At 36.7% G+C, this 12266-nt stretch overlaps 2 protein-coding genes across 6 annotated transcripts in view; one reads left to right on the top strand and one right to left on the bottom strand.

Moving 5' to 3' along the window:
* Positions 1-3010, top strand: part of PMPCB (peptidase, mitochondrial processing subunit beta) — a 31038-nt gene extending 28028 nt beyond the window's left edge. Inside the window, exons 10-13 of the mRNA XM_043965205.1 lie at positions 2237-2322; positions 2399-2487; positions 2715-2790; positions 2881-3010. Of these exons, the coding sequence (XP_043821140.1) occupies positions 2237-2322; positions 2399-2487; positions 2715-2790; positions 2881-2945 (316 nt within the window). The 3' untranslated portion in view covers positions 2946-3010. The remainder of the gene's footprint in view (positions 1-2236; positions 2323-2398; positions 2488-2714; positions 2791-2880) is intronic.
* A 249-nt stretch (positions 3011-3259) lies between these two features.
* Positions 3260-12266, bottom strand: part of DNAJC2 (DnaJ heat shock protein family (Hsp40) member C2) — a 34346-nt gene continuing 25339 nt past the window's right edge. For all 5 annotated transcript variants that reach the window (XM_043965201.1, XM_043965200.1, XM_043965202.1 and 2 more), the window contains 5 exons: positions 6739-6923; positions 5956-6056; positions 5685-5792; positions 4324-4478; positions 3260-3412 (listed from right to left, as the gene is read on the bottom strand). In XM_043965201.1, coding sequence (XP_043821136.1) covers positions 3338-3412; positions 4324-4478; positions 5685-5792; positions 5956-6056; positions 6739-6923 — 624 coding nt within the window. In that variant the 3' untranslated portion in view covers positions 3260-3337. The remainder of the gene's footprint in view (positions 3413-4323; positions 4479-5684; positions 5793-5955; positions 6057-6738; positions 6924-12266) is intronic.

Below are 12266 nucleotides of genomic sequence, written 5' to 3'. Positions count from 1 at the left end.
ACTTGCCCAGGGTCACACAGCTAGTTAAGTGTCAAGTGTCTGAGGCTGGATTTGAACTCAGGTCCTCCTGAATCCAAGGCCAGTGCTTTATCCACTGCGCTACCTAGCTGCCCCCTTGTCTTCTCTTTTTTTCACCTGGACAATATCCACCACTCCTATACTACATCTTGGATTTTCTAATGTCTTATAGGGATAGCTAACAGTTCCTCAGCAGTGACATCTACAAATTCTTTCAGTGTCTTAGGACGTAGTAGTCCATTTGGGCCTAGTGAGTTAAATTTATGGCAGCTATTACAGTACAGTAATTACAGTAATTATATAGCTATTACAGTAATACAGTAGCTGTATTGCTACTTTTCTTGGGAAACAACTCTTTTTATTCTCCTTGGCAGAAAAAAACCAAGTAAAATAATAATTGTTATTCTGCCTTTTTTTTGTCTGTATTATTCTATCCCATCCATCATTCATTTCCATCACCAAAAAAATTCTCTTTTTTGTGTTCTTAGGTCTTGTTGCCTACCTCCCCTCATGCTGAGTTTTGGTGCACCTGCTGTTTTTAAGGACTGTGCCAGGGCTTTGCCCACCCTTGCTTCCATCTTTTGTACATTTTAAAATCTACATTGATCTCTGTACAACCATATCAGCCTCTTGAGACAATTCTTTCTTCTTGTCTGTTTGTACCTTCAGAGTTTTTGTGAACCTCCCCCACCCCTCCAGGGTTGAATTCCTTTGTAGAATTGTAAATCATGGGATCCTTCCCATCCTTTCCTTGAACCCTTTCAAAGTTGGTTTCTAAAAGACAAGGGCGCATGGCAGAGTCTGCCCAACTTTACTCTCCTTTATCACACATTCTAAAATGGAGCAGTCACTTTCCCCAGGGTGCCCTTATTCCTGCTCTAGTAATCAGTTTCTCCTTCTTTGGTGAGAATTAGAGCTGGAAGAGTGGTTCCTCTTGTTAGTTCATTCACCCTTTCTAATATGAAATTATCATCACAGCAAATAAAAAAAAATTATTAGCTACTCTGCTTATGAGAGAATGCAAAAGAAGGGACTTTTGGTTATCTGGATGTCTGTATAACAGGCTAATTGGCCTGTCTCAGGCTTGCTCTTTTTCCTGAACTACTGCCTATCTCCTTTTTATGTCTAGGTCAGAGGTGCTTAACCTGGGCTTTCTGAATAGATATTTTGATAACTTGATTTCATATCATTGATTTTGTGTCTGATAACATTCTGAAAAGGGGTCCATAAGTTTTACCAGACTGCCAAAGGGACTTGTGACATAAATGGTTAAGACCTTCTGTTCTAGTCCAGCCTCTCAATTTATAAGTGAGAAAACTCAGACCGAGGTGAATGACCCAAGATCATATAGCTGACTATAAGGCTCAAGTCTAACCTGGTCCTTTTAACTTCCCGGCTCAGTGCCCTTTTAACTAGAAAAAAAACTACTTCCTGGCTGCTAGCTAGCCCACTGTAATTTAAAATACTAGACTCTGGTTATTATCCACATTTGACAGATGAGGAAACTGAGAAAGTAAGTGATTTGGTGACTTACTAGTGTAAGAGGTAAAATTTGAACTCAGGTCTTCCTGATTCAGTGTTCTATGTACTATATATAGTAGTACTCATATGCCTGTCACTTCTTTTTCTTTCATCTTCTCCCAAATGCTTTCCATCATGGTTCTGGGATTTATTAAATTTCCAGGTATCTCTGCTGCATTCTTTTGATTAGATTTCCAAGCCTCTGGGCAGTTTTATTAGCTGTGTTCATTAAGTGTACTCCATCTCCGGCCAGAAGCTTGTCATTCCTTTATTTTAGTGGTCCAGGAATCCAAATCCTGTTTTCACATAACCAGTCCATCTTTTCATTCCCAAATCTGCCTTTCTCCTGAAGAAGGCAGCAGTGATGAAAACAATAAGGGCTTCAGTTCTCTTGCCTCAGATTTTGTTTCCTTTAGCAGTGTTTTCAAGATTCCTTCTGTAAATAACATTTGGCTCACTTGAATCACCAAAATTGGGGAATGGGTTTCCTAAGGCTGGCAAGGTTCCCTCCCAGTCAGCATATCAGACCAGCTATCCTGGAAATAGGATTTTTAAAATGGATATTCAGTAGATATTAAAATACAGCTTATGTCCAGTGACAGCATATTCTTTTATTAGCTGTTTTATAAGACACTGACAGGATGAAAAGCATTTCAGGATGATATAACAACTGATCTGTTATTTATTCACTGTTTAGGATACGGCTCTGTACAAGTGTCACCGACAGTGAAGTTGCCCGAGCTAAAAATCTTTTGAAAACAAATATGCTGCTACAGCTTGATGGTAAGGCTAAAGGCTAGAGTTTTATTTTTATTTGGGGTGTGTGTTTTGGTTAACTAGATTTTTATTCTTTAATTAGGTTCAACTCCAATCTGTGAAGATATTGGTAGGCAAATGTTATGTTACAATCGGAGAATTCCCATTCCTGAGCTTGAAGCAAGAATTGATGTAAGTTCTTGGATTTAGCATAAAGAATGTTGTTTGCCTAAAACAATTTTGATTACTATTTTGAAATCTAGTATATTATCTCATTGGTCAGGGTCCCTTAATAAGGAGATTAAGAATTTTATAGATAAGTTCTGTGTTAGAGTTCAACTTCAAAGCAGGCATTTTTTGTTTTTACTATAGGCAAATCCAAATATGTTTTATCATGCCAGGTTTTCTTCCTCTTTTAGGCTGTTGATGCTCAGAATATACGAGATGTATGCACAAAATATATTTATAATAAACACCCTGCTGTAGCTGCTGTTGGTAAGCCTTTCTTCACCATTTTTTTTTTCCTGGAGAGGTAACTGGTATTAATTGTATCTTAACTGTTATTTATTTCTTTTAAATCTTTAGGTCCCATTGAGCAACTACCAGATTATAACAAAATCTGCAGTGGCATGTATTGGCTTCGCGAATAAGAAGATTTTAATCAAATGATTTTGAAAATATTATTTATAAAAAAAAAACCTGGGGTATTTATAAGGCTGATCATCCAAAAAGAAATCAAAAAATTTTTGGAACCTAGTAGGAAAAAATGTGAGGTGGTATCTGTATCAGGCTTTTAAAGGGTAATTACAAATAAGCAAACCTTTCCGACTATCAATCAGAGGCTGTGGGGTTTTTGGTAAAAGGTAAAGTAAAGGAAAGGTAAGTGTAGTTATCAGTAGCTGCTGTTTCTGTTAGAGGAGTTGTTAGGAAGCTAAAAACAGATTCAAAACACCAATAGTTTTTCTAAGTTTAAGAATGAAAATTTATACAGTATTTGCAGTTTTATTATAAAAACAAACACAACAAAGATTGTCCACTTGAGTCATTTCTTGGCTCGACTAGCATTCAGAACTTGTTCTTGAGCAGCCTTTTTTGCTTTTACCATTTCAACAAGTTCCTAGGGAAAAAATAAGAAAGGTTAATTAAAAGTTTAAACTTTAAAACTCTGCTTCTACTTAAGAATTTCAGGGAGATTTTGCTTACCTATTTCTGGGGAGAATATAGTTTTATACTTTACATTTATTGTTCATGACCTCCAAAATGATCATTAGAGGAAATGCAAATAGAGGGATCTGGGTTGGTACAAGTAAAGTTTAGATTTAATGAATTTACTGTTCTATTCCTGTTTATGGGTAAAAATAAGTTTTGGTCTACAGCATAAAAACATCCTTTTTCTAATAAACTTCAAGAAATAATTTTTGGGTTTTTTTGTTTTTTGTTTGTTTTTGGTGGGGCAATGAGGGTTAAGTGACTTTCCCAGGGTCACATATAGCTAGTAAGTGTCAAATGTCTGGGGTCACATTTGAACTCAGGTCCTCCTGAATCCAGGGCCGGTGCTTTATCCACTGAGCCACTTAGCTGCCCCCCAAAAATAATTATTTAAATGCCTATTTTAACAGTCCCACTGTGGCTTTAAAGAAGGCACCTTGAGTGACAGTGACCACTTTGAGCTTAGGCCATTCCTTGGAAAGCCATCTAACTTAAAGCCACATTTAAAGCTATTCCTCTTCATAATACCAACCAAAGTTTATGCTATGGGGGTCTTTGAGAAGTTAGGGTTACCTTTTCTGTCACAGTAAGAAACTGTAGTAGCACTTTAAAATCTTCAAATATTGCTTAGAAAAATGGTTCTTCCTCAACAAGCCCCAAAAGTCTGTTGAGTTTACTTTACTGTAAATGACAAATCTTTGTAATGACTTTTTGTTTTTAGTACTCTGAAGCCTAACCAACAGGAAAGATAACAGTATTCAATTTAACTCAGAATATACTTGTGAATTGCTGAATTACATATAGACATAAATATACTACCTTATATCGTTTCATACAGTCCTTTTTTGATCGTCCAGGCACTGCAGAAGCTATTTTTTCCCATCTCTCAGGTGTATTCACAGGATATGTCTTCAGAGCTTGTTCTAGAAGTTTTTGTTCTTCAGTTGTCCAAGGTGTGAAATCTGTACATGGACCTAAAGGGGAAAAAAAAGTTATTTGAAAAACCTTACATGGTCAAAGATTATGTTATATATTATATATATATATATGGTCAAAGATTCTTATTGCCTGGATTAATTTTTTTATTTTTTGAAAGGATATTATTTACATTTTTATATACATGCAATTATAAATAAAAACATAACCTTACTTTTGGCTTGGTTTAGATAGTGAGTTTTATTTCACATATCTCTGCCCTATCCCTAAAATTAAAGAAACTAAAACAAAAGGCAATAAAATTACTTGCCTGTTTTTATACAGGCAACTGCTAAGAAAAAAACAAACAAAAAAACCCCAGCCCCACTAGAATGAATTCCATTGTTAAGTTTTTTACCTGAACTATATTAGAAACTGATTAAAGAATTTTATCAGTGTTCATTACAAAGCAATTTGTCTCAAATTGACAGAGGGAGACAATCAAAAAGGTTTTTTTGATGTAATAGAGAAGAAAAAAATCTTTTTTTCTCCAAATACATAGTAGGGGAAAATATTAAGTGCCTTTTTTATGTAAGTATGGAGGATAGAAAAAATTAGAACTCTTAAACTCTGTGACCCAATGACTATTGTGAAAAAAGTAATTTATAAGTCTGGCATGGGGGCAGCTAGGTGGAGTAGTAGATAAAGCAGCCGCCCTGGATTCAGGAGGACCTGAATCTCAGACACTTGACACTTACTAGCTGTGTGACCCTGGGCAACTTAACCCTCACTGCCCCACAAAAAACAAAAACAAAACACATATAAAGGGGCAGCTAGGTGGAACAGTGGATAAAGCATGGGCCCTGAATTCAGGAGGACCTGAGTTCAAATCCAGCCTCAGACACTTGACACTTACTAGCTGTGTGTACCAGCTGTGTGGCTCTGGGCAAGTCACTTAACCCTCATTGTCCCACAAAAACAAAAACAAAAAACAAAAAATAAACCCAAAACAACAACAATAAGTCTAGCATAATCTTACACTGGAAGCTATAATAATTTTTTTAGTGTTAAAATAACCTATTATAAAAATAAAACTCATTTAAAAGGAAAGGATAACAAATCAGTCTGCTTATATCCAATTCCCTCTCTCTAGAAAACCAAGAACTAAAAATAATATAGTAACTAAAGGTCCTGGAGTTGTACACATCAATTCCCCCCTGCCCCACATAATTAAAGAGGAAAAAAAAAAAACCAAAACAACTTACCTTCAAACCGCTCTGAAGGTGCTGCACTATCTGACTGAGGTACAACTCCGTGTTCCTTTTTAAATTTATCAAAAGCTTTTTTGTTTATGTCATCTTTTTGGTGAGGGTCTGAGAAAAAAGAAAAGCTTTATTTTTACATCCGGTGATATTTCACATTCAATGGTCATGCAACAATGAATTCTCACCTAGATTTTAATTTACTAAAATGTACTTGATAACCCAAATCAGTTTTTTTTTCCTTTAAAATGATTTCACCAGAAGTTTTAAATACCCAGTTTCTGAAGACTCTTTGCCTTGCCAATGACATCTTTTGCAGTTCTCTTTATTCCAGAAGACGAGTGCAGGTTCATATAATTGGCAATAACTTCCCACCTATTACAAGATTAAAAACAAAAACAAAACAGCAAGTTTTTCTTGTGGTAAAACCTATTTACAAGATTAGACCGAATTGGACAATCTGGCTTAAATCAACTACTACTTGTAACTACTGCCACTCAAAGGTTTTGATTTTTATGTTCTACCAAACCTCATCCAATTATGTTTGAGTGCTTAACAAAATCTTAAGTTACTATGTATTACTATTATGTAAATATACTACACTTGTCTATGTTATCATCATAAGTATATAATTTCATTTACAATCTGAACAGAATTGACTAGAGGCCAGCTGTAAAGAAAGCCTGTCTAGTTTTGAGAAGTGAAATAGCACTGAATGGATAAGTCTCTTACTACTGAAGAGAAAACAAAGTAAATAAAACAAAAGGTTTCAGTTGTATTGTGGTATACTAAAAATCTTATGAATTTTAGTCTTCTGAGAAATTAGTATGAAATACTTAAATATTTAAGACATTTTAACAAAGCAAGTTGAGAAGTCACACTGGAATTTTGTTCATGAGAACACTACTTGTGGAATAGACTACAGTACAGGGTGGGTAGGTCTAGGGTCATGTGACTTAGACTGCTTGAATGTTCTTGTTCTACACCTATACGGATGGAATCTAATCCCTAGGTTCTTATTCGTGTATTTTGAATAGTATTTTAGTAAAAGAGGTACCTTGAATTTGTTCCAGCAGGGAAAAGATTCACAGCTTTAATTAGTAACTGGAGGTCATCTTCTGACCAATTTTTACTGCTACTGCCGCCTCCACCAGTTGATTTCTCAGCGCTCTTAGATGCTTGCCGTATTCGAGCCTCAGCTTCTTCCTTCTCTTTCCTTATTTGCTCATTTATTTCTTCTATCTACATAAAGGATAGGTAAAGATCAATTGCTTAAAACAATAGTTATACCAGACAGTTTCTAGTGTGGACTTGAACCATTATCCCTGGTTTCCATGATCATTTACAGCGCTGATTTCCAACCTGGAAACACCCACCGTTGGCTTTCAATATACTTGCTCCCAGGCTAAAGGGAATTTATGCAAATTTGCTCCTAGCTACTTATCAGTGCTGTGCTCAGTCCGCTGTCATTCATCCCTCTCCCTATCTATCTCTACAATCTTATTCTAAAATAACCACCTCATACTTGCCTGAGATAAAGGCAATTCAATTGTGTGGTCTTCCCAATTGCTCCTCTAGAGTCGGAGAAAAGTCCCTTAATCCCCATTAAAACTAATCCTAGTACTTGTGCAATTAATCCAGTCCTTTCTCAAAGGGAAAGCCTCTCCATTAGCCCTTTTAAAAATGCACATATTCTGCATATTGCTTTGATTCACCTTTCTAAAGCCTGAATCCTGCCACCCCCACTAACCACTACCACAGGTTCTTTATTGCAGTTCAAGGCTCTTTCATACCTAGCTTTATCTCCTCTAATCAGCCTCATTTCACAATACTCCAGAACCTCAACTCTAATCAAGCCATTCTCACTGCCCTCGGTTCACTCCCACCTCTGCTCCAGGGTGTGGTAGGTCCCTCCTCCATCTTTAAAACCTACTCTACCTTAGTCTTCTCAAAAAACAGCCTTCCAATTTCTCTGTTAAACCTTCACCAATTTTCTGGCTCTGGCTAAAGAAATACAGTACTTATTGTACTGTTTTGTATTGTTTTCGATACAAATGGGCAGAATGAGAGCCAGCCTTGGAGTCAGACTTCAGTTCAGGTTGTCTCTGGCACATTCTAGGCAAGTTAGTCTCTCAAACAAGTATTTATTATGCACCGAGGGGCCAGCACTATACCAAGCACTGAGCATGAAAAGACCAAAATGAAACAGTTTGTGAGTATACTTACTGATAACTACAAAATTTTCTGAGAACTGATTCCCCTTCCCAGACAAATGAATTGCCTGGGGCTAACCAATCTTTGTCAATTCCAGACTCTAGATGGATTTATGGACCTTCCCCCAAGCAATTTATTCCCTCCCAATGTTTCCCCACCTTACTCTCCAGACTTTATGTTAGGTGAAAGAGTCCATCTACGTTAAGTAGTTTCTAGTTAGAGTTAGTAGCCTCTATACTTAATTTAGGAGTTTTATTGTTTCTTTTGTTAAAGGTTCATTTACATTAAGTAGTTAGTAGTAAGTGACTCTGGAGTCATCTTTTGGTTCCCTTTTTGTTCAGTTACCCCATAAAAACCCTGTCCTCTGTTCCCACCTTTGGGTATTCCTAGCTTCCTAGCTTTGCGATACCACAAGCTATAGTTCCTCTGCCCCAATTAAAGACCTTGTTTCTCCTATGTTGATTGTTTCCTTAATTTCCAGGTTAACAATACATTTTGTAATGCCCCCACGCAACTTTCTAAGATTATAAACTGAGTAGTTGAGATGCATAGGTGGAGGGGTGTCTTTGCAGTCAATGAAAGAACAGGCCTGGATTAGAAATTTTTTCCAAAATATTTGATTTTCCTAGCAAGAATATATAATAAACTCTTTAATGTCTAGGATAGTTTTAGGTACTTCTTTTGGGCCATTGTGGCATTGTGGGGAAAGCACTAGATTAAAAATCAAAAGACCTGAATTCACAACTGTGGGCAAATCACTTCACTTTTCTAACCCTATTTATTCTCCTGTAAATACTTTGATGGCTCTGATCTACCAGATGAGGGTTTAATGGTTCAGATTACAACCCACACTTTATCCTGTGAAACTCTATTCTGTCATCCAAAAAATCCTCCCCACTGTGTCTGGGGGGAGGGGGTAAAATTAGGAAGAGAGGAGGGTACCAGACAGATCTTTTGGATGTCCCTTCCATATTGCTGTTTCTGTAAAATTCTTTGTTGGCAGCAGACGGCCACCTACCTATGGTCTTACTCCCCCCCCTCATCCTCTTCAACTGCCATTTGGGTGACCCTCTGCTTTAATTCTTTGAATACCATGGTATTTCATGACTACTAGCTACACAGCATCACTAAAATCAAAGATGGAAGTGACCAGAGGCCCTCTTATCCAGCCAGTCAGAAGCCAAACAAGAATTCCTCGTCTACACCCAATAAGCCAAACAGCTTCCAAGCTCAGTGAACAGAGACTTCTTCACTTAAAACACAAGATCCCTAGAGCAACTTGTTTCAGCAAATGTCTCAACACCTGCATGACTTGTCTCAATAAACAGCATGGTCAACTTTCATACCTAACTTGCTGTCTAGTTTTATAAGATTTTCTTTTGGTAAAAAATACAGGTTCGTGTTTAGGAATTGCAAACCACCTCAGTTTTGAAATCACCAGAAGAGTATTTATGTTTAAAAATATGGAACTGATTCAGGGAGATTAACAGGTTAATTAAAACTTCCCAAAGGTAGTCCAGCCCACTTATATTGCATTCTGGGTCCACTTTTTCCCCATATATACTTATGTATACAAGATTGTGTATGTGTGTGTGTATACCTATACTTAATGAAATATTAAATGAATTTAATGTGAAATATTAAATTACTTGATGTAAATATTAAGTAATTTTTATCTGGACAACACACCGTTATTAATTTTTTTCCATGTAGACAGTTGAATTCTAAGTCATTTATATGAAATGACTTAGATGTGCATGCGTGCGCACACACACGTGTATGTTTCTACACATACATAAAATCTTGTATTGGCAAGTATTTGCTTATGTATGTGCACACACACACACACACACACACACACACACATTTTTTTATATAGATGTTGTTTCTATCAGACTTTCCTTGTATACAACTTATTTTATTTCAGCTGATGTGTTTACTTTTACTTCCTCATGTAGTACTGTAGAGCAAATTGTACCATATAAATGTATGTGTGCATTTGTATATGCATGCATGCACACACATATGTACATACATAGTTAGGACAGTCTACTACATTCCAGAGTTAAAGGATGGTGATGATGATGTTTTAGTTTTGATGAAATTCGCACTATGTCATCTGCAAAAAAGGGAACATTTGGAGGACTGCTCCATCCCTTTTTGAATGAGACATCCTACATGCTATTGGAAAACACCTGTGACAAACATATGTCTCTTCTTCCCCTGTTTTGGAGGGTCAATGAACAAAGTTATCTCCACTGTTAAATCTTTAAAAGAATCTCATGATTTTGCTACGTGCAAGGGGGTGCCTTGTTAGCCTTTAAGACAGCATTTTATCCTTTTCACCAAAGATGCCTTTCATGAATGTGTTCTGAAAGATTTTGTAGAGATGGGAAATTAATTTGGATGAGCAGTTATTGGTATTTTCTCAATCAGCTATTTTTGGGTAATAATCAAGTTCATGATTTTTGCCAAGCATTTGAAAATTGGATTCTAAATTTACTTCTGCTTTCTCTGCCAAGCAAAATCATCTTTGCACTGGAAATGACAGAATAAAAATAGCTAACAAGGTATTGATATCTAAGATAAATAAGGATACTGTAAGAGTCTAGATGAATTCAAATTACCTGGTCCAAATGAACCACATCTTTGGATATATAAAAAAATCACACTGATATCTGAAAGACTGTCAAGAATGGAAGTGGTATTGAGAGTAGAAAAGGGTAAATACGGCTCCAATTTTAAACAAACAAACAAACAAAAACAACAGTTCACAAACTAAAGGCCAATGAGTATCTTCAGTGAATACCTAGAAAAAGCAGCAATTACAAAGAGCTGGCCTGACTTCATCAAAAACAGATCATGCTAGACTAAATGAATTTCTTCTTTTGATTGTTACCAAACCAATAGGTCAGGGGCCCCTAAACAGTCTTCTTACATATTACTCTCCTCATTTATGCCTTTATGGCTCACTCATTTTAGTCTATTTGCTGTATTTTTTTTACACCAACATTCTATTTCCTTTCATAGTGCTTTTGCCCTGGCTATTCCAACACCTAGAATACTTTATTTCCTCATTTCTGATCCTGTCTTCTTCCAAGGCTTAATCCAAGGACCACCTCCTCAAAGGCCTTTCCCCCACCCAAGTGTTAGTGCCTTCCCTTTCTATGATTATATTCCTATAAAGGTGCACACAATTGTTTCAAGTATGTATACATCGATATAGTTTTTACATGCTGTATTTTTGCTTTTTCTTTGTGTCTCAGCACAGTGCCTTTCACACGGTTTAATAACTGACTGACAGATATAATTTATAGAGTTTAGCAAAGCATCTGACAAACGATCTCATTATTCTCTTAGAAAAGATGGAGAGATGTTGACTAGACAAGAATATAATTAAATTCTGAAGTGGCAGAATCCCCAGACTCAAAAGACTAGTCATTAAATGCTTAATGTTAACTTGGCAAGTCTTCCACTGAAGTGTTTCAGGGTTTTGTCCTTGGCCTGGTGCTTTCACAATTTCAACAAAAACCTGAATTAAGGTAGGTATGCCTATTGTAGTTTGCATAAAGCTGGAGGGATGTTTAGCCTACAGAAGAGAAGATTTCAGGAGGTACGTGAGTATCACGTTCAAGTATCTGAAAGACTTATATGGAAGTGGGATTAGACTTGTTCTCTTTGTTGTTATGAAGAAACAGTAGTGAGCAGGTAGAAGTGGCAAAGAGGCTGTTTTAGGCTTGACTTCAGGAAAAACTTGCTTACATTTACCGTTATTCAAAAGCAAAACAGACTCCCTTGAAAAGCAGTAGGTTCATTACCTCTACCCTTCTTTCCCTGCCTCATTAGAGGTCTTAAGGCAGAAGCCAGATGAACACTAGTTAGGGTTTACTTTAAGATAGGGGAAATACCCCCTTGAGTCCCTGTGAGCTTTAAAATACTGTGCTACCCTCAAAAATATTGCTTCTTTCATAGACTTCCCCTGTACATAACTGGTTTATTTCTTTTTTATTTAATTTTCTTTAGTGTTACTTTTTACTTACCCATCACTGTAGGGGCTGTGATATTAAGAGTCTGAATGTGGTCACAGAAATCTTTGTAACACACCTTTTCCAACTTGTGTTTGTCTTTCTCTCTTTTCATTCTGAAATGCCCCAGGGATTATCTAGCTTGGTTGTGTCCCTACTCACCACCCTAAAGAGGTGACTCGGTTTATCATCCTCCTAGGGTGATATTTCACCAAATTCCACGGTGTAGGAACCATTGTTGCCTTTTGCTTCCCTCTATCTCACTTATCTTCTGGCTGAGGTATTTCCAGGTACTCTTGGTATCCTTGGGCAACTGATTTGTATTGATTAAACTTCCTCAAGAATA

This window comes from Dromiciops gliroides, chromosome 5 (assembly GCF_019393635.1).
Source record: "Dromiciops gliroides isolate mDroGli1 chromosome 5, mDroGli1.pri, whole genome shotgun sequence".
Taxonomy (NCBI): Eukaryota; Metazoa; Chordata; class Mammalia; order Microbiotheria; family Microbiotheriidae; genus Dromiciops; species Dromiciops gliroides.
The sequence above is the reverse complement of the archived record's forward strand: the minus strand, read 5'-3'. Positions and strand labels throughout refer to the sequence as shown.